Below are 25,848 nucleotides of genomic sequence, written 5' to 3'. Positions count from 1 at the left end.
ATCTCCTAGATCGTTCAAAATATATAAGAATGGAGATTGTTGGTATGTTCTTTATGTTAGTGCAACACATCAAGGGGCCAATCCTTGAGGTGTAGGAGAGTTATAGTGGAGCCACAACATTTAGCCGGAGGGGTGCCTCGTTTATATTTGTATTACGTTGGTGTACTACACCAAGATGTGTGGGATCTCCCTCTGAGGAGAAAGGAAAGGAAATCATTGGACTACTTCTACTAAAAACACAATAACTACATTAGCAACTAGGGCAGTGTGTCCCTGGGATGTTACTGGCCGCGAGGCCGTGTGGGATTGTCTTATGTGTGTTAGAGACGCTCGACTAGTGCCTATAGCCAATGTCGGGACCGTTTTAGGTCCCAATAGGTGGTGCATTTTTCGGGAGCCCCTAATAAGTGGTGGTTTCTGTACCTTGGTCGATTGGGACCTATTCTTTAGTGTATGCCAAAAATTAGTGAGCTAGACTCACAAGACCATCAAGCAGAGCTCCAAAAGCAAGAAAGGGCTGAATGAGCTAGACGGCGGGTTGAGATAAACAAAAGATACTATCCACAAAGGAGTGGCCTAATATCCTTGCAAGGGCAGGCTCTTAATAACACTAGCTCGGCACACTGTCCTTTAGGGGGAGGAAGCTCTAGTTCTTCCCCCCCTCTAATCAGTCCCTCCACTTTGAGTGGAGCTATAGTTTCAATTGTTCGAACCCCTGTAGTGAATCTGATTGTTACCATGGTGGCAGAACCTATTGCTATACTTGTTGCAACAGTGGATTTGCGAGGGATTTTCCAAGTAGTAGATGTTGAAAAAAAATATCAAAAAATTTGGAGGTCTACACAAATAATAGTGAGTTGCAAAATCCAAAAATGTCTAGGGCAATTGTGAGCATGTTACAATTCTTGTCAAGCGAGAACCCTTGGAATAGAATTGTACTTGTTGGTGGCTACATCATATATTGATATATTTCTCTCTCCAACTCTAAACTTATATGATTGAATCAAAGCAACTGGAAGGGTGTCTTTCTTCTATAGGTATTGTTTATATATTATACGTCTTTTATAGCTCATTCACTTAAGGTTAAGTAATAAATTTAGAACTATGTAGTGTAACTAATAAGCTTTACTATTACTAATAATATTTATTTGTGTGTAGACTTTGGCATATGTGGATTGTCAATCATGAAGTGTACTTGTTAAAGCAAAATCTCATAAGTTGAAAAACGCTTTTAGACATCCAATTATCTTGTCACTTTGTCATCTTCTTAGTGAAGGCCTTTAGGGATAATTTTAGCCACTTGCTTGTGCCTCTTTCTTCCACAATTTTTGACGCTTGCAAGAATTTATTTAGCAAAGTTAGAGGCATGATTAGAAATGAGAGATGTTATGATGGTTATAATTTGTTGAGTAGGATTTTTGAGATGCAAGAAAAATCAATCCTTGTTTTTTTGGTTGCTTATGAAAAACAAGAGAATATATGGCTTCAAATGAATCATGTGGTAGTTGTACCCTTACGAACTTGGGTGATTATAATAGTGTAAGTTTAAATGAGAAAATAATTTTGGCTCTAAAAGAGGGTTTGTATGAAGCGAAGAACATGTGTCTAAGACTAGGTATGAAACGCAAGGATTGGTTTAATGATGTAATGGAAAAAAAGAGATATTTTTTATATTTTTAATGTTATTGAATTTGGGAGTGAGGAAGAAGAGGAGTCTATAATCCAAGATGAAGACCATGATAATGATGATGAGGATGTCATATAGCTCAAAGTGAAATTCACCATGCTCTGGAGAATCTTGTTGATGAAGAGGAAGGTGTGGAGAGAGAAGTCTCACCTTTTGTGGAAGTTGATTAAAAGACCATATGCAAATCCACTCTTGTGAGCCAATTAAATGAAAATCCTACATTGTCAGACATTGTCAGAGGATAGGCTTACAAGGGTAAAAGGTAAGGTCCTTTTTTGTTAGAAAAGAAAATAAAGCTTGATACCCAAACATGTCTCGCAATTGGGTTGGATTGTGTCATTTTGTTTGAGAATACATCATCAAAATGATTTTAAAAATGAAAAAAAAGAGGTAAATATGTCAATATAAGTCAAGGAGTAAGCAAACAGATATGGTACTTGGGAAGAGAAATAAGTATGAGGAGAAAGTTGGGAGGTGGTTTGAAGGAGGCACATGGTCCTTTTGATCTTCTAGATCATTCTCCAAATGTGGAGGCTTACTTATCATGGTATCAAGTGTCCAAGGGTGTAAGAAGTTACATATACAATCTTGTGGACAATCAAGCAATACCCTTGGAATCAATAATTGCAAAGGCACATTTGAAATGCAATCCCATAACAAAGAAATATACACTTCATGTTGGTGACAATAAGATATTCAATGAATTTGTAAAGAGCATCAAAGGTATTTTGGTTCATCACGACATCTTACTTTTATTTGATGTTTTAATAATCAATTTCAAATTACATACATTGTACATTTATTAGGATGTTTTAAAGTATCCTCTTCTAGATAGAAGAGGTATTAAAAATATTTAAAATAGGAAAATTTAATGATATTCCATACATATTGTTGTTAAGTTTATTCTATAGTAATCTTAAGTTTTTTTCTAGGTTAAATTGGGATTGAGTATTTTTGCAAATTCAAATTAAATAGGAATCAAATTTTCTACCATTGGAGATGATGCCTATTTGATTATAAGCTAGTGTATCATTTTTTCTCAATAGATAACATAATGTGGTAATGTGTGGAGTAGATTTCCAAGAAGCTTAGCATAGGGGAGGGGAGGGGAATGAAGATGATAAAGAGGAGGGAGAGGGTGAAGACATAAGCATGCTAGATAGGGTCATATAGATGGAGACCAAGTGAGGTTCCACTAGTAGCAAGAGTATGGGGTCCACCTTGTATGCCTCAAGGTGAGAGTCTCACACAAAAAGGTTCTAGAAGTTAGAAAGACTAATAGGCTCTAAAGTTGTCTTGATTGATAATTTCTCTTGTGTTGCTTTGACCCATTCCTTGACCTTATCTATAGTGGCCAATTGTTGCTCAAGATTAGGATCTTTGCCCACTTTTACTATGCCAACTTTCTTAGTTTGGGGTGTTGTAGTTACACTCTTTGCATTCAAAATAGGAGCACTATCATATAGACTAGTTAAGCATTCACTTTTTGATTTAAGATGAGCATGCTTTTGTCTTTTTTTAGTATTCTTCTTGCCTACCATTGATATGTTCACTATGGGTGGTTCCTTAATGGTGATTCCAACTTTTTTGGTCCACATTCTTATGATGACATTGACTAGGATAAGGATGACATCTTCATCCTTGATCATCTCGATGGCAAATAGAGAATGAAGAGTACCAAAGGTACAATTTCCTTGCTATTGCATGCTTTTCATCTTCGATAATCTTAATACATGTAGATAATGCCACATTCATGGCATTGTTGATATACTTCATTGTCATATGCAGTGCCAATAGGCTATCATTTCTACAACTTGATCATTTATTGTCCCCTTTCTCATCCTTTCATTGTGATAGGCCTAAGCCTATAATCCATTAAGATAGGACAACCATCTGTATCATCTAGAAAAAAGGAAATAGTATACCCTTAATTTTCTATTGATTCTTCAACGTATGATCAAAACAACACTAGGAGGATGAGTAACAAGTGAGCCTGGTGGTCTAAGGATCCCTAAGGAATTTATCTCAATTCTCAACACTATTTTGTTTTACTTCTAGGACCTAGTAAGGCTAAGGGTGGCACTAAATTGTGGAGGTTATGGATAATTGACACCGCGATTGTATTGTGGGTAACAAAACTAGGGTTGGATCCTAGAAGTCTTCATAGAGCTCTATAGTAAGAACCTTCATCTTTAAAGCATTTGCAATTTGTGCAAGTGTGTGCTAGCTCAAATGGAGCTGAGCTCTACAACAATGAATGCACTATGTATTTTGACAATATAGTTCAGGGTTTGTGACAACTTCAAGAGCTCTTCCCGTTGCTCCTTGACATCAACCACCACCATAAGGTCTTATGTATTTATCACTTCAATTTTGCTATAACTTAGGCAAAGGTCTTATGTATTACCTATGGCTTTCTTGTCTTGAATTATTTCTTTGTGTTGTGGATTGCCTCATTGAGTACGTTGTTGATGCTCAAGTGATTAAGATTGGGGTTGTCTGCCATGGTTTCATAAATCTTTTCATCTAAAATATCCTTGATGAGATCTTTTGTTATAGCCTTGACAGGTCTTTTGGCAATTCAAATATGCTTAAAGGGGCTCTTCACTTTCAAAACATAGTCCCACATGCTCTCTTTCTCTTGCTACTCAATGTTAATCAATCAAATGATGAGGTTATCATCATGAATGGATTCTACAAAGTGTTTAATAAAAACTTTATGAGTCGTATGAATGAGGATTTTTTAGTGGCATCAAGCTCAGTGAACCAAGATTTTCCCTTTTCTTCAAGGCACAATCCCAATACTTGCACCTAATTAGTCCCCTAATGCAAGCAAAGGAGCATCGGTCTAATCTTGAGACCAACCAATCCCCTCCCTTGGAGACCATGCATGGCTAGCAAGGCATCATTGGGACACATGGTATTCCCTTCAACACCTATAAGACAAGTGAGCTCTCAATAAAGCATGATGAGCCTATCCTTCCATCCCCCATTGCCAATCCATCCAGCCCTTCCATGGGACAACTAGCCACTAGAAATGGCAACTACATGCCTGCCCAACATCATGGACAACACATTCCATAAGGTACTTATGGGTGGCATGGCATGCATGGCACTAATGGGCAGCATGCACATGGTACTTTTTGGCAACAAAGCCCTAATGTTTAGTTTCGGTAGCATGGGATGTATGGGCAGTATGCCCCACACGGTAATCATGGGCAGCAAGGCCCTTATGGACAAGTTGGCTAGCATGGACTACATATGCATGGGGGCACCATGGACCACATGGAATGTATGGGCAGTAAGGCACTAATGAGCTATGTGAAAAAATCATTTTTACCAAGTGTAATGGAAAATCCCTGTCCTTGACTAACTTCTCACTAACTTGGAAGAGTGAACCTCTAAGCTAGAGGCTTATTTTCACATCTACCCATGCACCGATAAGGTAATGATCATTTTTGCCTCTCTTCATTTAGAGGGCTCTGCCCATATGTGGTGGTGCTACATACAAAGGGAAAATTAGCAATTCCATGACTAGGATGACTTTAAGATGCTTATGGTGCAAGTATTTGTGTCCTTGATAGAAAAGGAATGGTTGGCAAGAAGATGGTATCAACTTGATCAATTAATCTCACAGTGTAGAAATATTCAAATGAGTTCATGAACCTAAAATATATGTAGAGGCTATTAGTGATGATGCAAAGTTGCATAAGTATATTAATGGCCTGGTACCAAGCCTTTCAGCTGATGTAATGGCTCAAAATCCATCTAGCTTGTTTAAGGCCATAGAGTTGGCTAAAAGATATGGCCGGAAGTACTGCAAGAGTGACAATTTACAACCTAGTTTGGGACAACAAAGAACCCCCATAAGGCATGGCCAATATGGTGGGACTTATCATAGCAATAACATGCCTAGTGGCAGTCCCAAAATACCTACTTTTTCCACTTTTTATGCTAATAAGAAAGAGGCTAGTTTTGGGATAGCAGCCACCCCAAAGGGAGATAGTAAGTATGCTAAAAATAGGCCATGCAATGCATCAGCCCCAAGTGGTTAGAAATTTATCCCACTAGAAGTGGTTAAGGGAAGAAAAGACAAGGTTTATGTTTCAGATGTGGGGGAAAATATGCAATTGATCATGCTTCTCAATGCCCTTATAGGATAGCCACTATCAAGTTCCACAGCATGTACGTCTTGGAAGATTATGAACATGAGGATAAGGACCTGAATGCTATGTTCTTATGGCCCATGGTAAATATATTGATTATAAGGAGGACCTTGACCATGAGCAGTTCTTTGACTCCTTGGAAGGATTTCGCTTTGACCTCAGTGATTGTCTTCCTCATGTGATTAAAGGGATGATCATATGACACCCCCACATGCCACTACTTCCATTTTCTCCATATCTATGGATACATGGATGAGCTCTAGAAGCCCAAGTACACTATGCATATAAGGAAACATAAATGGGAAGCATGCATTTATTCTTGTTGATAGTGGCAACACACATAGCTTTATAAATAAAGTCCTTGACCATTTGAAATGCTTTCCCATAGAATTACACTAGCCCCTTAAGGTGCATGTGACTAATGGCAATGAGCAAATCAACACTCACATATGCTCTAAGGTACCACTCAGCTTGGCTGCAAATTATGAAGCAATTGTGGACTTGATTGCACTTGATATGGGACCCATTGATGTTGTCTTGGGCTGCAACTGGCTAAAATAGTTAGGCAAAATTTCCATGGATTTCTCTCGATTGTACATGGAATTTGTGATGCATGGGGAGCTTATACAGTTAGAGGGGATCAAGGACAATGTAGATTTTCAATTGATTATAGCAAAGTAGTTGAAAAACGAGTTTAAGAGATGCTCACAAATCTTTGTCTTGCATTTAAACAAGGATGTTTTAGATCAATCCACTAATTTGACCAAGGATGAGCCTTGAGAGATCTTTTGGATGAATATAAGGACCTCTTTCAGCCACCTATAGCTCTCCCACCAAAAAGGCAAGTGGATCATCCTATTGACTTGGCACTCAAAACCAATCAATAAGCCACCTTATAGGCTCTCTAAGTGTGAGCATGAGGAAGTTTCCAGGAAAGTTAAAGAGCTCACTGAGATGGGGTTTATTGAGTCTACCTCTTCCCCCATATGCATCTCTTGTCTTGTTGGTCAAAAAGAAGGATAGCTCCTTTCAGGATGTGTATCGATTGCTATGGCCTTAACAAGATTATAGCCAAGAACATGTACCCCATACCTAGAATTGATGGATTTCTAGATGAGCTCAAGAGTGCCTGATACTTCACTAAGATAGACCTAAGTTCAGGCTATCATTAGATACGCATAAGGGTAGGTGATGAAATAAAAATAGCATTCAGGACTAGTCAAGAATTGTATCATTTTCTTGTCATGCCATTTGGGCTAACAAACACCCATGCCACTTTTCAAAGTCTTATGAACAAGATCTTGCATCCCTTCCTTTTTTAGTTTGTGCTTGTCTTTTTCAATGATGTGCTCATCTATAGCAAGACATTGAGAGAGAACTTATAGCATGTATGACAAGTATTTGATGTATTATGGGAGCATAGATTGTTTGCCAAGGAAAGCAAATGTATTTTCATGCAAAGTATGGTAACTTGAGTATTTGGGGCATATTGTGAGTGAAAAGGGGATACAAGCTGACCCCAAGAAGGTGCAATGTGTTTGGGATTGGCCCCCATCCTCTATAATACTACCTCTTTACATGGCTTTCTTGGTCTCTTCTCCTTTTATCAAAGATTTATTCACCATTATGCTACGATTGCAGCATTATTAATAGATAGGCTTTAAAAATAGGACTTTTTTTTGGATGCTCTAGTTGATTGTAGCTTTCAACAAATAAAAGAATTACTTACTTCAACTCCCAATCTTGTGTGTCGTCTTGACTTTACAAAAAAGAGTTCGTTGTACAGTGTGACGCTAGTGGAAGGGGCTTTGGGGTTGTTTTGTTGCAAGAACATGGTGTTATAGCCTTTGAGAGTCACAAATTGGATGAAAAAGAGAGGTCAATTGCATATTTATGATCAGGAGATATTGGCAATCATTCATGCTATTAAAAAGTGACACCATTTTCTATATGGCAGCAGATTTAAGGTGAAAAGTGACCATCGCGTGCTCAAATACTTCTTGACGCAATCTAATTTGACTCCTAAGTAAAGACAATGGGTGGAAACTTTGCAAATTTATGATTTTGAGATCACTCATACCCATGGAAAAAACAATGTGGTGGGTGATTAACTCTCTCTATGTGGGCATACAAAGTCTCCTTGATCACAGGACGTCACAATGATTAGATTGTGAAACTTCAAGAGTCCTACTTGCTCAATGTTGAATTCAGCCCTGTCTTTCAAAAATTAAAGCAAGGCACTATGGATGAGCACTCCCAATATTAGCTCAAAAATGATCTCATCTAGGCACATGGCTAGATTATAATTCCCCACACCTCCTCTTTCACACAACGGATCCTAGAAGAGATGCATTCTTCACTGATTGCTAGTCACCTAGGGGTGTTTAAAACCTATGATCGCATCTCAAAGAGATTTTATCAGAAAGGCCTATGGAAAGATGTTAAGGACATTGTGTCTCGATGTGTGCCTTGTCAACAGAATAAGGACAACAATCTTAAGCTAGGTGGATTATTGCAACAATTGCCCATGCCGAAAGGCAAGTGGATCCACATTAGAATGGATTTTATCACCAATTTTCCCATGATCAAGAAGGGTTGGAAAAACATTTATGTAGTAGTTGACATTCTCACTAAAGCAACCCATTTTATCCCCATCAAGTCACAATTTATAGCATCTCAAGTGGCTGGTCAATTTATGGAGCATGTATTCAAGTTGCTTGGGCTACAGAACATGTTATAGTGCATGACCAAGACACCAAATTCATGAGCCATTTTTGGTAGATAGTTTTCAGCTCTATGGGGATGAAATTGGCTCCATCTACAACCTATCACTCCCAAACTAATGGTCAAATAGAGTGGGTCAACAAGTGGCTTGAAACCTACTTGAAACATTTTTGTCACAATGTCCAGCATGTATGGGATTCATGGTTATACTTGGCTAAGTTTTCTTACAATAACTCCACTCATTCCAACATTGGAGTGTCCCCCTTCGAGGCCTTATATGGCTATTGGGTGCCCCTTCCTACAGTCATCTTTAGTGAAAATCTCAATCCAATGGGAAAGAGGAATCAGACCACATGCAAGCCTTGCTTCAATAGTGCAAAGTGAACCTTAAAAAGGCCAAAGACCACATGAAGTTATATGTTGATGAAAGGAGGCACTCTCTTGAGTTTTAAGAATGTGAGTTGGTACTTCTCAAGGTCTCCAAGTCCCGATATGCCACACTCAAGGATGGTTCATGCAATAAGTTGGCACACTACTATTATGGGCCATATAAGATAGTCAAGAAAGTGGGTAACTTGGCCTATCTCCTCCAACTCCCTCCCTCCACTAAGATCCATGATGCCTTTCACGTGAGCCTATTGAAACCATTCATTGGGACCCCAAAAGACTATGTGGAGGAGTTGTTGCCCATGAATGAAGAGGATCTTATTCAATACATTCCTGAAGCAATCATTAGATAGAGAGAAAAGTAGCTTCGCACTTGATCGATTAGAGAGGGGCTGAAACTTAACCACAATTGGTCATATTTGGATTACAAACTACTTCTGGACAACAAACTATTTTGCATTAGTTTTGATCTTGAAAAATTTTCACCCAACCCCACCTACATAGCTGAAAGTGTGCTTCATGAGTTCCACATTGACACCTCAATCATCCTATTCAGAGCTCCCTACCTAAAGTTATGATCATTTTTCTAGAGCAGTCCTGTTTTGGATAGCATATTGTCTACTTCATCCAAGGCCCTGATTTTCATGAAATGGTCAATTGTCTTGCGTGTAGGCCCACTTCTATGATGTCCCATACTCCATATGCCTCTCCGGACCCCACTTCACATGGTACTTATCCCCCTACTCTACTCATTTCCCTTGTATTCCTGCATAGAGTAGTACTCTATTACTTCTTCCCCCCCCATTCTCCTTTTGTTTTAGGGGATAAAACCTTCTGAGTCATGATGGCTTGTAAGAAGTGGAACATATAAGAATTATTTGGAAAATTCCAGTCACACTAATGGTATTTAATGTGTAAGAGGGTTAGGTCAATCATCATCAATTAATCAATAAACTCTTTCTTCATGTTCACAACTTCCATGGCTTTCTTCCTCTTCTTTCTCTCTTTCTCTCTCTTCTTCTAGTCTTTCTCTTATCTCATCACTCTCTTTCTCTCTCTCTCTTGCACTCCTCTCTCGTAGATCCTATTAGGTTCACTTCATTACATTGTGATGTGTACAAGCATAGGGCCTACTTAAGTGGGGGGTAGTTTGTCATGTGTATGTAGGGCCCCTAATTGTTATAAGTTGAGGGTTTAAGTAGAGGTCTCAAGCATCCTTTAAAGTAGGGCCTTTACTTAGAGGTTTTTCCATTTTTATAATAGAGAAATAACAAAGAGAGAGATGAATTTTTCTTCTTCCTTGAATATCTAGAACCAATTAGTCGCCTATTGATTGAGTGTGTTGTTCTTCAATATGATTACAGAAAACATAAACTCTCATCCTAGGTTGATTTGCACTATCTTAGGTAGCTCTTAGTTATTTGTAAAACTACATAAGGTTTTTTACCTTTAAGCCTTGAAACCTAAGGCTTAAACATTACTCTTCTATGCCTTATTCACATTGGAGATTACTCAAATCACTTTCCAACCTTCATAATTGACTATTTTGTTGTGTCATACTCACATAATAGCGAGTATGCTGGTTGCATTTAGTAAACTCACATGCATTAGATTAAATAATGTGTGTGATTATGTTGGTAAACTCACATGCATTAGATTAAATAATGTGTGTGATTATGTTGGTAAACTCACATGCATTAGATTAAATAATGTGTGTGATTATGTTGGTAAACTCAAATTATAGTGATCATATTGGCTACACTTGGTAAACTCACAGGCATATTCACACTATGTGATTATGTTAGTTGTATCATTCTCTAAAGCATTAGTCTCTGATGGTTATTTGATGCTTGGAAAATAGCCCAAAAACTAGCAACAATTATAGGATAATAATATTCTTTTCGAAGTGTTGGAATATCATATTTGCATTGGTTTTTGGCTGGTCTGATATTGATTTGCTTTGATTTGTGGGGCACTCATATTATATTTTGTTGGTTGGTCTCTTTTGAGCTTTCCATTGGGTTTATATTGCTATTTTAGTATGAAAAACATATTGCAACTACTATGGCTTCTGTATTCACATCTAAAAATTCATTTTCTAATATTAGAAATTTGAATGGCAGTAGCTTTCTTAATGGAAAAAGGGAATTTATAATGTGTTGATTCAAAAGAAGTAGGTAAATACAATCAAATGCAATGGTGTTAAGCTCAAGCATGGTTATAGATGTATAGAAAGAAATGGATGAGTTAGCATGTTTCACTATTGTGTTGAGAGTCTCAAAGTCCATGTATGCTAATGTAAAAGATGAGGCAAGTGGAGCATACATAGTATGTAAAAAACTTTGTGATTTTTATGTGAAAGAAAGTGTTGCCTTGCATGTATAATGGTTGAAGAAACTCGTTGATCTCCACATGGATGAGAGGAATTCTATGTCCAACCATCTCATTTATTTTTATACTATTTTTAGCCATTTCACATCACAAAATAACATTTTCCTTTATTTCATTAAGTCTATGTTCTTGTTGGTCATCTTTCTTGAGAGCTAGAACACTTTCAAGAGAGAGACATTAGCAACTATATACTGATAAGTGGTCTTACATGTATTAAGGTTAAGAGTAGTTTGCTCACTGATAAGTTGAATAGAAAAAAAAATTGCAAGTCAAATAACTCTACTACACTCCTTGTGAGAGGAAGGTCAAATGTCAAGGGGAACTCTCATAAAAGATGCAAGTCAAGGAGTAAGTCTTGTAATAAGAAGGATTTGGAATGCTTCTTTTTGTAATAAGATAGAATGAAAGTGTTACGTCATTTGAATTATCAAGGAATCCATTTTTTCAAGCAAGAATTCCAAACACATAAAAATCAAGCAACATGTGTCAAAGTACCACCTCTAGTAGATCCTCGTAGTCTCTCCATTAGCACATCATACTCACCCCCATAGTTGGAGTGACACATACATAGTGTCTTGATGACTATAGAAGGTTAGTTTAAGAAAATAGTGCTAAGTATAAGAATGCAAGAATTACAACTTCATGAATAAGAAGCATGATTTAAGGGTTGATTATCAAAATTGATGCAAGCATGATGCATCATGAATGAGAAGTTTGTCTCTAGAGCACCACCTCTAGAGTAGTAGACCTTCATAGTCTCTCCATTAGCCTAATATTGTATTCATTCCCATAGTTGGAGAAACACATATGCAACATCTTGATCACTACAATAGATTATTTCAAGGAAAGAGTGCACGCTTTAAGGATTGATTGTCAAAATTAATACAAGGATGACACATTATAAATAAGAAGAATGTCTCTAGAGCACCACCTCTAGAGCAAACTTCATAGTCTCTCCATTAGCACAACATCATATTCACTCCCACAATTGAAGTAACACATACATAATGTCTTGATAACTACAATAGGTTAGCTAAGGAATCAAACAAAGAAGGATCCATTGATGGCTATGTACCTCTCCACAATGGGTTCCCAAATCTCTACTCAAAATATGAGGATACTATGCCAAGGCAATCACCAATTGCAAATTTCAAATGCATCTAAAACTTTAAACCACCAATGTGTCGTGAGTCTAAGACCAAACCCATTCTCAAGAAATAGTCTAAAAATTCTGTAGCAGAAACTATAGGTACAAAATCCACTACAACTCTTGGAATGCCCATAACCATGAATTTGCAATGGTATACAAATAAAAGGTTGTTGACTATGCATCCCCCTATTTGTTGCTCAAAATAAGCATCCTAAACCAAATAACTAAACTAATCATCATACTAAATCCAAAATCCCATATCCACAACAACACTTAGGTAATCCTCATACTAATCTACCAAAAGAAAATGAGTCGCCCACTCCCGAGGATGGTAGTATGCAAAAGCTTGTGGATCCATTATCAAAACTATAGCCAACTGTTAATGGCCAAAGATGCCCCATAGTCAAGGGAGTATGAAGTATAAAAGTTGAAGAAAACCTTGGATAAATATTTGAAGGCAACCCCACAATCAAGTGAGTACATCCAAATCACAACCCCTAGTGGCATCAAACTTGATTAAGTTTCATGCTCCATTTGTAGGATGCAAAAGAACAAGCAAAGGGCAAATAACTCACTTTGATAGAATGCTTTGTTAGGCTTGCCATGACATTTGGAACTCTAGCAAGAGCTCACAAAATGATCGATATGGTATTTCCAATGATGATATTATCAAGGTGAGGGTGCAAATTTCTACTATGGTGGCCCTTGGAATTTCAAACCAACTACCATCATGTTGATTATGTGAAAAAGCACATTCACTTGATGCTTCCCCAAGCCAAGGTGATCCCCACCTTTAGCACTAGGGAATTATCCAAGAAATTCCCACAATCAACGAACCAATCATGCTTCCTGCAACTAGCAAACAAACAAATGCCCTACTACAACAACTACTAGTGGCCCAACATAAGAAGCTACCTCCAATCAATAAAAAAGAATGATTGGCTGCCAAAAAAATATATGAGATGAAAATCAATGGCATCCAAAGAAGTAAATGGAATTTGTGAAAAAATCACCTAAGCCATGCATGCAACATAGAAAGTACAGGAAGAACCACACAAGAATATGCATCGTCTTGAAGTAGGTGGCTAAGGTTCTATCATCACAACACAAGAATACTATGAGGGAAATCATCACATATGAATACCAAAGTGTGTCACTCAACCAACCCATACATCTTAACTAGTGCCCCACAGTATATGATGCAAGTGCTAGCATATAACCTGGGAGAATCATGAATAACAATAGGAGTTTGACTTAGATTCTCAAATTTGATGCTTGGTAGAGCCGAAATTTAGAATGATGTGCAACATCAATAGGGTGGTAGGGAGCAATGTTGCACAAAAGAGTTTAGTGGAAGCCTGAAGGAATATGCAAAAGTGATGTGAGGACCATTTATCAATGTTGCATGTCGAGAGTTCATCTAATCATACCAACATGATATGAAAATTTTTGGATTATTAAAGTCTAAATTGACAATGAAAATCAAGAAATTAAGGATGGGTCATCCTCCATAGTCCATATGTACCTACTACTAACTACCATCTCAAATTGATCTGATTATCCTTTATAATCTTCTAGAAGTTTTTTAAAAGCTTTAAAATTGTGGTTGAGAAGAAAATAGAGTCACATATCAAATACCTAAGGTCAAATGGAGGGGAAGAGTACTTCTCCAATGATTTGATTGGTTGCAAGAAAATCATATATAGAGGTAGTTTACATGTAGACATACTCATTGTAAATTGGAGTTACTGAGTACAAAAATATGCATATTGTAGAGATGACTCATGCATTTATGTATTAAAAAAGATTACCTCATTATTATTGGGATGAAATAGTTGCTATTGTTGTACACATTATGAACAAGACACCCATATCTCATGTTCATCATATGTCACTTGAGGAGAAGCATACATATACAAAGTCAAATCTGTCGTATGTGAAAGTATTTGGATGTATTGCTTATGTGCATATTCTTGATGAGTTGCATAGTAAATTGGATCCCAAAGTTTAAAACTGTGAATTTGTGGGATATTCTCTTAGATAGAAGGGATATGAATGCTATAACCCTATTACACATAAATTGAGAGTTACCAAGTATGTTGTCTGTAATGAAATGAGCAACTAGTATAGTAATGTGTATAGGATAGATTTTGGGCGGATGTGCATGAGAGTGTGGCTATGTAGAAAATAGGTCAGCAATCTCACAAACATTGAGTGGACCAAAGGAGTCTCCTAGTCATGGTTTTATTGATAGATCTTATAGTGGTAGATTACGGTCATAGGTCATTCCACCAAGTACATTACAATTGTCAAGAAGAGACAAGGTGAAGATTCCGCACCCACATGTTATGACTAATGTGTCATTAGGTTTCTCTCATGTTGATGTGGATTGAGATGGATCCACCTTAAAAAATGCCATAACGTCCCTTTTAGAGCTTAGAATGTAGTCATATGAGTACTCAAATCAAATTGGAATAAGCATAATAGATTCATCTATGTCCTTAAAAAGATTAAAATCCTCAATCAAAATATCCTACATCAATATTTTTCATTTCTCTAATAGTATTTTTCATGTGTCTTAAATTTTGGCTCAAAAAGCCCACATTTTTCCTCATATAATTATTATTACCCTAATTTTAAAAGTTACTATGTTAGCTTGAGCAATACCTTTTTCTCCAAGTAATGGGTGTTGTGGATGTCTCTATAAACATATCATTGCTACATTTGCATACCTCAAACCATGTTGAACATGAAGACATTTCATCCAAAAACATCCAAATCCAAGGATGTTCATAGAGGCATTCTATATCACAACACGTGTGCACATTGTAGAAGGGTGAGTCTACTTTTTAAACTCCAATTCCATTTATCTTAATCTTGGTAAGTTGATTCATTTAATTAGGAATGGAGCTCCTAGATGAAAAGAAATAGGAACTGCAATATTTGGTCACTAAGAGCTCTAAAAGGGTCTAGATATTAGTGAAAAATAGTTATTGATATAAGAGTATCAAAGAACCCCAGTATTGGTGGCTAGCAAAGTATAGAAAAGCATAGAAGCCTTTGAGGACAAGAATATTGGAGAAGAGAGTATTGTTAGTGGAAAGAAATCCTCAACTAAAAACCTATTTTCTTTCCTAAGTTATAAAGTTAGACAAATGGATTGCTTTGATAACATAAGAACAATATTCAATTTACTATTCAATACAAAGTTGTTGATTTTGTCAAGCACAGTTTACTTCTAGAGGAGTTCTAGAGCTTCAAGTAATAGGGTCTAGGTTTTTTATTCACTATTTGTTTGCGAGAAGGGTCTCTAATTAAAGGAGCACGCAATGGAAGTTCTAAAGAAACTTCTAGAAGATTGTAGAGCCACATCGGGCTATTAATCCCATAAGCAAAAGTATAAGTTGTACAAGGCCCTACTTATGCATATATTAAGACTCCAATTTAAACCATCTTTACAAGTGAGGTTTGGCATCCTTTTAGAAATTGTAGCCTAGTTGCCTAAGTTCAATAAAACCATAAAAGAATATTAAAAGCTTAACCTTCAAGCTTGCTAAGTCACCTTAATTTCTCAACAAAAAGAATTTGTCCACTTTTTACATGGTAGACCATAGCCAGTATGAGTATGAATGTAAGAAGTTGGGAAGATATATTTTAGTAAGAGATTATTAATAATATCTAGTCATGCTAACATAGGTATAAAAGGTGTGAGACATGTAATTTTTCATATCTTTTGAGAATAGTACAATTATTGTCTCTCATCCCACTTCCTTCCTCATAATGTCCATGGCTTCTCTATCTTCTTTCTTATCTTTCCAATCTTTTCTCTCCTTGTCACTCACTCTCTCCCCTCTTTTCTCTCTCCTCTACTCTTCTTTCTCTCACCTCTCCCCTTGACATGTAGTATCAAATCTTGGGCTTTTGATCCATTCAATTTTCTCATTTTCAAATATATTTTCTCTATTTTCCACCATTAAATCTTGGACAACAGATACAAGAGACACATGGCAGGTACTTGTAAGCATTCTACTTGAAGCAAAGACTAATCTTGGAGCTTTGACAAAGATCTTGGAGAGATTTAACCACTCTGTGGCTAAAATAGCAAGTAGTGCATCCATTACAGGCTATTTTGAAGGTAACTTGGTAAAATAGGGGCTAACCTGACTTAGTTAAAGAACAAACTCTAGTTGAAGAAAGAGTCTTGTTTTTCTTCCTACAAGCTTGTTCTCCCATGGTGGATTTGCTTCAAGACTTTTCTTCGTATGTATCAAAGACATCAACCATTGCTTCCTACTAATTCTTCTCACTTCAAAGATTACATTAATAACCAATGATTATGGGAATGATTGCCACGTGTGCACTAGTAGATTAGCACAAATCGCACTGATTTTCAACACTCGGCTTCTCCCCTTCAAGACATGTGTTTATCATAAAGGCTTCAAGGCTTCTTCAACAATGATAATCGGCAAGTTCTTGACTAAAATGCATGTCATTCAAGCTCATTTCTTCAGCCTCGATTCTCCGTAAACCCTACTAGTTCAGGTCATGAACAGCCATTGAAATTTCAGCAAACCTCTATAGGTTTAAGGGAATTGTACTTCCTTTCATGCTCATAGAGTTTATCTATAGCAAGATCCTTCCAAGATTTGAACAAGAGAAGTGACATTGAAGCTTGCTTCAACTCTTTCAAGCTTCCATGTAGGAGAAATTCAAGGATTTTTCTTCAAGCATTCATGGTTTTTGAACATTAATGAGGGTTGAGGCCTTTCTTTTCAAGAGAATTTACATGCTTTTGATCCTTCATCATCAACATTGGAGCATTCTTGGTGCAAATGGAGCATTATTGAGCTTTAGAGTCTATTCTTGAGTCAAGATTTGGGACAAATGGGATTGAACTTCAATCTTAAATCTCCAATGCTTCAAGATTACTTTCAAGCATTCAAGGAGCAAGGATTGAAGGTTATTTCATCATCATTCAGCAACCAAAGGCCTATTTGAGCATTTGGGAGTATTCAAGCCTTCATCAAGCCACACAAGAGGTACTTTTCATCAATTCTTGGTCTCTCTCATCTATCCATTTATTGGGCTTAATCCATTTGACTGAGAGATCGCATCAGGATATTACATTAAACTTCTTGTTCAAGAGTGAATTGTTAGTTGTAATCATTACTCTAATCCAATGTCTTGCTAATAATTGATTCATTCATGGCAAAAGTATATTAAAAATCCATTGTAAAGGATAAGTTAAGTCACTACGTGAAAAGACTCTCTCCCTACTCATTTTGTCAATTCCAATTCCATTCTATTGCACTACATTAAATGAGCTGAATGGATATTGTCAATTATACATATCATGTTGACTGACGAGTAGCATGTCTCTACCATATTGAGATTTTCACTGAGAAAAAAGGTGGATTTCGGGGGAGATAGTGGGACAAAAGAGTGGTGACCCTCCCCTACTATCAAAGATCCCAAAGGGATGCAACCAACCAACCCGAATGGAACTTTACCCACCTCCCAATGATTCGGAGCCCATGTAGGGAGCCTATCATATTGTTTCATCCCTCGCATAGGTGCCATGTATGGAGGATTAAAGATTCAAGTAATCATGAATATCCAAGTCTCTTGAAAATTTAAAATAGAGTAGAACAAGGCCATTATAGGGCACTACAGAGTATAAATAGGTCATTACATGTACCATCCTCAATACTGGGGTACACCTGTAGGTACTACAGGTTTCCCACAGGTTCTATTCGGCTCCCCACAAGGTTTGGTAGCCATTAGGTACACCCATTTTGGTCCCACATCTGAAAACTTGGTACTTATAGGTTGATATAGGGTGCAAGACTAGACAATTCAGTTAGAGGGATTGAATTACAAATTTTTTTGTTTTAAATCTATTATAGCATGCTAGTAATCATGTCAAAGAGAGTATTTTTGGCTTTGATTTGAACCAAAAATTTTGATCATCGGAGTTTTCTAATTCAAGTTGTAGACAATTTGCTGACAGGGGATCCTGTAGGACTGTACTACTATGGCATGTCTCTAGGGAAGAATAAGACTCAAGATGAACATGCCCAACAAATCAGAGATACCTTGCTGAAAAACACACCTTAAGAGAGCCCTGAAGAACCTCAAATGCAAGGAGAAATTAACACTCTTAATCATACCATGTATGAATATGAGAATAGACATACTCATAAGCATGCAAAGCTACTATCAAGAGTTGAGCAAATGGTCTTGTCCAGCCACCATCAAACAATGTCTTCTATTGAAAAGATGGTGGATTCCACAATCGAAAAGAATGCTTCAATCAACAAATTGGTAGAGTCTAATGCACAAATTATAGCTCAATTCTCTCAATGGATGTAAATGTGAATGGATATACCGAGGGTGCTAGGGAAAAAGCATAATCAAATAGTGAGCCATCAATTCCACTTTAGCCACCCAATCTTAATGTTTAAAGTCAGGGTATTATTGGACAAAGAGGCATTCCAAATAGTCAATATGAAGTAGGAGAGAATTCACAAAGAAATTATGATTATTTGAATAGCATAAATAATGTTAATCCACAAGCTTATGGGTTCAATCCTTAACCGAATAGGTTCCAAAGTAATTCTTTGCCACCTTATGGAAGAGTACCATCACATTTTGGAAGTCCAATGCCTACCAATCATGATCAGCTATTTTGGGACAACAACCTTTTTATGAGAGGAAGTTAAAATATAATATAAAATAATTTAGTAAAGTACAACGAGCAATCATCTTCACCATCAACCTAAAGAAATAGATTTCCTAATATCGATGTTATGAAGATCCACTTTGCCTCATTACATTTGGAAGGGTTTACACATACTTAGTGGAGGTACATTAAGAAGGATAACATACTAGAGAGAATTGGAATGCATTTAAGACACTTATGGGTGAGGTCTTTGTTTCTCTTCTTAAAAAATAGATATTGGCACAAACATGGTATAGACTAGAGCAAAGAGGCCTAAATGTGCAGGAGTATACAAACCAATTTCTCAATCTTACTATATATGTAGAGAGTATAGGTGATGAAGTTAAACTCCACAAGTATATGTATGGTCTAAAACATTCATTATCACAGAGCTGATGTTACAGTGCAAAACCCCACCACTCTTTTCAAGGCCCTTGAGCTTGCGAAACGGTACGAAAGAAAGTACAAAAAAGAATCTACATTTCAGCCTACTTTTGGACAACTAAGGACTATTTTAAAACAAGGACATGTTGATAATATTTATGGCAGCAATCATACACTAAGTGGGGGGCTTTGGAGTACCAATTTATCTATCATTTAATGCTTCAAGACCTCAAGGCAATTTCAAGACAGCAAATAGTCCAATAATGGATTATAAACAAGAAGACAACAAGTTTAGAAATATTTCAGTTACCATTTACTTGATGAGCTCAAGGGGGCGAGGTTCTTTACCAAAATTTACTAAGATCATAATATCATCATATCCGTATGCAAGAGAGTGATGAAGCTAAAACATTCTTCAGGGTTGATCATGGGTTATATTATTTCTTGGTAATACCTTTAAGACTTACCAATGCTCCAATTATCTTCTAGAGTCTAATGAATAAGATATTACAACCTTTCCTATTTCAATTTGTCCTTCTTTTCATCGATGACATGCTGATTTACAACAAGACACTACAAGATCATTTGTTACATTAAGGAAGATCTTTAATATATTGAGGCATCACAAACTCTTTGCTAAGAAGAAGAAGTGTTCTTTTATGCAAAGTGAGGTGGAGTACTTGGGCCATATTGTTAGTGAGAATAGGATACATGCTAATCCTAAGAAGGTGTAGTGTGTTAGAGATTGGCCAACATCGACCACCACTACTTTATTTGGTCTAGAGATTCATTAAGCATTATGTGGCTATAGCAGCTTCTTTGACTGATAGGTTGAATAAAGAAGCATTTTTTTGGGATGCACTTATAGATAATATCTTGGTTCTGTTAAAGGAACTCCTTACTTCTGCTTCTATTTTAGTATGTTTATTTTCTCTAGAGGGTTCACCATACAATGTGATGCCAATGGTCATAGTATAGGGGCTGTATTGCTACAGGAGCATGGAGTTATTGCTTTTGAGAGTCGCAATATTACAGATAAAAAGATGGCTATGAATGTCTATGACCAAGAGAGTTTGCTATTTTTCATACGATAAAGAAGTTGCACCGTTATTTGTATGGTAGTTCCAATTTAGGTTCAAAGTGATCACAAGGTCCTAAAGTATTACCTTAGTCAAACCTCACTCTAAAGTAACATAGGTGGATAGCTACTTTACAAAATTATGATTTCGACATCACTCATACAAGAGGTAAGCACAATGTGGTAGCTAATTCTCTCTCCAAAATGTGGATATGTAAAGTCTACTGAGCTACATAGTGATTGGATTGAAGAGTTACATGAGGCTTATCTTTTGGATAATGAGCTCAGTCATATATTTCAAAAACTATAGCAAGACCTCATGGAGGAGAGCTCACATTATCATCCTAAAAATGCCCTAATTTGGCTTAATGGCAAGATTGTTATTCCCTCTACTTCTTTTAAATTGAAAATTATAGAGTTACATTTTTCGCATTTAGCTGGACATTTTGAAGTATATAAGGCCTATGATGAGATCAACAAAAGCCTTTATTGAAAAGGATTGTGGAGAGATGTAAAGCGTTATGTCATGAAGTGTATACCTTATTAGCAAAATAAAGACACCATCCATAAGCCAAGTAGTCTATTGCAGTCATTAACTATTCTTAAAGGCAAATGGATACATATTACCATAGACTTCATTATTGGCTTACCTACTACAAAAAGAAGATGGAATAGTTAGTATTTATGTAGTAGTAGATAAACCCACCAAAGCAACCCATTTCATTCCTACCAAGACAGTTTACTGCTTCACATGTGACTAGTCAGCTCATGGAGCAGATCTTTAGATTACATGGATTACTGCATGTGATTGTACATAATAAAGATTTCAAGTTCATGAGCAACTTTTGATAGACAATATTAAAGATTTCAAGTTCATGAGCAACTTTAGATTACATGGATTATCGCATGTGATTGTACATAATAAAGATTTCAAGTTCATGAGCAACTTTTAACAGACAATATTCAACTCCATGGGTACTAAGTTGGCTTCTTCTACAACCTATCATCCACAAATTAATGGTCAAATAAAAAGGATAAATAAGTTATTGGAGACTTACCTTTACCATTTTTGTCATGATATGCAGCATGCGAGGGATTCATGGCTACATTTGGTTAAGTTTATTTATGATAACTCCACTCGTGCTATATATGATTTTAAGGTGTCCTTACCCACAATCATTTTCAGTCATGAAAAAGAATTAAAAAGAATGCAAACCCTTCTTCAACAGTGTAATATAAATCTTAGAAAGGCTCAAGATTAAATGATGTATGCTGATGAGAAAATGTGACCTTTAGAGTTCTAAGAAAGAGAGTTGGTCTTGCTGAAAGTACCCAAGTCTCGTTACTCTAAGAATGGATCTAATAACAAACTTGCTCAAGTTTTATGGACCCTACAAGATCTTGAAGGACATTGAAAACTTGGCATATAGACTGGAATTGCCCTCTTCTACTAAGATTCATAATGTGTTTCAAGTTTAATTAGCTCAAGCCCTTTTATGATACTCAAGTGGATATAGTTGATGAGCTGCCTCCTATGAATGAAAAATATCTCATTCAGTACATTCCTAAGGAGATCATAAGTTAGCTTTAAAAAAAACTCCACTCTCATTCTATAATTGAGTATTTCATCAAATAAAAAGGCTTGCCACCTGAGGAAGCTTCTTAGAGACCGAAAACTATATGAGTTTCCCTCCTTACAAAATGCATTAATGACTGAGGCATAGTTACAATGGAGCCAATAATGATGTAGACAGGAGTCAAATAGCAGTCTAATTTAGAATAGTTTTTATTCTACGTAATTTCCAAATATGCCACCTATATAGAATCAAAGTATTCTTAAATAGCCATATTTTGATATGTGACACACATCATTTAAATACTTATCAAAAGTTATAATAATTTATTCAACAAGATTTATTTTTACAAGCTATCTATTCATTACTATGCTTGTTTCTTGAAGATCTAAAGATTCTAATTTCTTTTTAGAGACATCTAGATTATGTATATGACCAAGGCTTTCCTTAATGTCTTCATTTCAATCCATATATCTTAACTTCTTCATTTATTTTCTATATTTTATATAGCTCAAATCAAAGGAGTACTATATTTCATCCATCCTTCTCAATCATTATTTATTTTTTGTGGGCAAAAATATTTAAAAATTCTTAAATTATAATAAACTAAAAAAGTATATTTTAGTGAGAGATTATTAATAATACCTAGTCACTAACATAATAAGCTAAGAAGATATATTTTAGTGAGAAATTATTAATAATACCTAGTCACTAATATAGGTATAAAAGGTGTGAAACATGTAATTTTCATATCTTTTGAAAATAATACAATTATTATCTCTCATCCGACTTCCTTGCTCAACTTCCATAGCTTCTCCCTCTTCTTTCCTATCTTTCAAGTATTTCTCTCTCCTCGTTACTCATTCTCTCCTCTACACTTCTTTCTCTCACCTCTCAACTCTCCTTATAGTGGAACTAGCTCATTCTTAATAGACTCCTTCCCTGCTACCGTCCCCCCCCCCCCCCCCCCCCCCCCCAACACAATGAAGAAACACAGCTAAGGACAGTCACATGCATTCCTTGAAGCCTAATAAGGCTAGCACAAGGCTTACCTGACCTTAGAACATCAATCTTAGTCAGCCAGCCATGAAGTTCCAAGTCAATGACTGACAACTAATTCTGCACTGTGGGTGTGATAACTGTCTTACCTTTTTATTTCATCATTTCATGTCATGTTCCCATTCTGTTATGTGATACATAGATTGAACTTCAGAAGATGTTAATTCAGTTTCTTCAACAGATAAATGTGCCAAGTTCAAGTCCACATTGGGAACATATTCTTGGTCCCTCATTTGCAAAATCATAAAAAGGAACATTGCCAAGACATCACTTTTCTCATCATCACCAACCATAAATTCATACAAAATATTGTTCACCTCTATGGAGACACTTGCAGGCTTTTTCATGACCCCTGCACATTTTCTCATCTCTTCTATTTGGGTTGCATCATTTAACCTGCCGGCACTTACATAAATGTCAGCCATTGTTAAGTAAGGAGAAGCATCATCTTGATTTATCTGGATTAGCTGGTGAAAGCATTTTAGTCCCAAGTCCACTTCCCCATGGATTTTACAGGCACTAAGCAAAGCCGTGAGAACTTCTTCTTTGCATTGAGAGGATCTCATGGCTTCAACATATTTATCTGCTTCATAAAGTTTCCCTGCATGTGCAAGGAGATTAACCATACAAGCATAATGCTCTAAAGTTGGTTCAATCTTATGGACTTCCTGCATAACCTGAAAATATTGTTGTCCCTCACAGACTAGGCTGCCATGGCAGCATGCATCTAGAAGACAAATAAACGTGATAGCATTTGGCTTCACACCCTGTCCATGCATATCCTCAAAGCATTCTACAGCCATTTTACCTTCATGGTTACCACCATAACATTTTATCATCGAAGTCCATGTTACAACATCTCTGACCTGCATGTTGTCAAACACCTGACGTCCATCTGCAAGCAGACCACATTTACCATAAAAGTCTACCAATGTGTTAGAGAAGGAAAGCTTTCTTTCCAGCCCTCTTTTGACTGCCTCATTATGTATATCTTGACCAGTCTCTAAAGTCCCTATTATGCCACAAGATTTCAAGCTACATGCAAACACAAAAGCATCCGGAGATACACCATCAACCTGCATGTTGTTGAAACAGTTTAAGGCCTCCTCAGCAAACTGGTTCTCAGCATATCCTGCAATCAATGCAGTCCAGGAAACTGCATTTCTAACTGGCAGCTGGTCAAATATCTTCTGTGCATCCGCAGGTAGGCCACATCTGATGTACATGTCTACTAATGCACTACCTACAATGAGATTTCCATAAAATCCCCGTTTCACAATCTCTGCAAAAAGTAAGTGACCTCTTTCTAAAGTTTGTCTATCATGGCAAGTTTTCAAACTGCAAACAAATGTGCTAGAATTTGGAGAGATCCCCTTCTGTTGCATTTGCTCAAAACAACACAGCACTTCCTCGATCAGTGCACCTTCTGCATACCCTGATATTAAAGCAGTCCATGAGACTAAGTCCTGAACAGGTATCTTGTCAAAAACTTGCCGGGCTTCTGCAAGCATGCCACATTTGCTATACAGATCCACCAAAATATTTCCAACACGGTCACATCTTTCCAACCCTTTTATGATAACCTCAGAGTGTAATATTTGACCAGTTTCTTTGTCTTTCAACCCACTACAAGCTTTCAAGCTGCAAACAAAAATGCTAGAATTCGGAGGAATTCCGTCGAGCTGCATTCGGTGAAAACAGCAAAGTGCATCTTTACCAAGCCCATGATCGGCATATCCTGAAATTAATGAAGTCCAAGAGACTTCATCCCGAGTGGGTATTCGATCAAACACATCCTGTCCTTCAGAAATGGAACCACACTTGCCATACATGTCCACTAAAGAGTTGCTGAGAGAGAGTTCGCGATCCCATCCCTGCACAATGATGTCTGCATGTACACGCCGTCCTGGCACCACATCTTCCAGTCTAGCACAAGCTTTCACCAGGGCCAGAAATGTGAAAAGGTTAGGCCTGACATGGTCCATTTGCATGTCCTGATAGAGGATGAAAGCATGCTGGGGCTCACTGCGATCCGTGCAGTCTGAGATAAGGGCAGTCCAAGAGTGAACGCTGCGACACGGGAGCTTGTGGAACACCTGGCGAGCACAGGACAAGCTGCCGCATTCGACCAGCACCGGAACAAGGTAGTTGCCGAGGGCGGAGTGGTTTTCGAGCTGGTGGTCGCACATGTAGGCGTGCACCTGCTTGGCCAGGGTCAGGTTCTTCTTGGCTCGGCATTCTTGGAGGAGGCCGATGATGGTGTCGACAGCAACAGGCACTTCGGCCATGCCTTCCACTGCCACCGCAGAAGGAAAACATCATCTCCAGACCTAAAACAAGAAGCCAGAGCGCCTTCCTGCAGCAGAGCTCCTCCTCCAACTCCTCTGAGGCAGCTATGGAGAACCTGGCTCAGAGCAATCTTCACGTAATGTCCTCACATCAGGAGACATTTGGATAATTGTATTGTATCATAGCTAAGGAGACCCTCGCTCCGAGCAATCTTCGCATAACGTCCTCACATCAAGAG

General features: G+C 37.2%; 1 protein-coding gene across 1 annotated transcript; it reads right to left on the bottom strand.

Moving 5' to 3' along the window:
- Positions 1-23,422: 23,422 nt before the first annotated feature.
- On the bottom strand, positions 23,423-25,609 carry LOC148028947 (pentatricopeptide repeat-containing protein At2g33680-like). The gene has a single exon (XM_087688512.1). It carries the CDS (start codon positions 25,607-25,609, stop codon positions 23,423-23,425), a length of 2,187 nt encoding a protein of 728 aa, XP_087544638.1.
- Positions 25,610-25,848: the final 239 nt, after the last annotated feature.

Source organism: Lygodium microphyllum, chromosome 11 (assembly GCF_053477565.2).
Source record: "Lygodium microphyllum isolate KBCC chromosome 11, Lygodium_microphyllum_v1.1.10, whole genome shotgun sequence".
NCBI classification, from domain to species: Eukaryota; Viridiplantae; Streptophyta; class Polypodiopsida; order Schizaeales; family Lygodiaceae; genus Lygodium; species Lygodium microphyllum.
Note: the sequence above shows the minus strand (reverse complement) of the source record. Positions and strands in the feature narration are given on the sequence as shown.

Bases quoted from the DNA above. Each gene is read 5' to 3' on its own strand.
- LOC148028947 (XM_087688512.1), bottom strand. From the start codon at position 25,609: ATGGCCGAAGTGCCTGTTGCTGTCGACACCATCATCGGCCTCCTCCAA.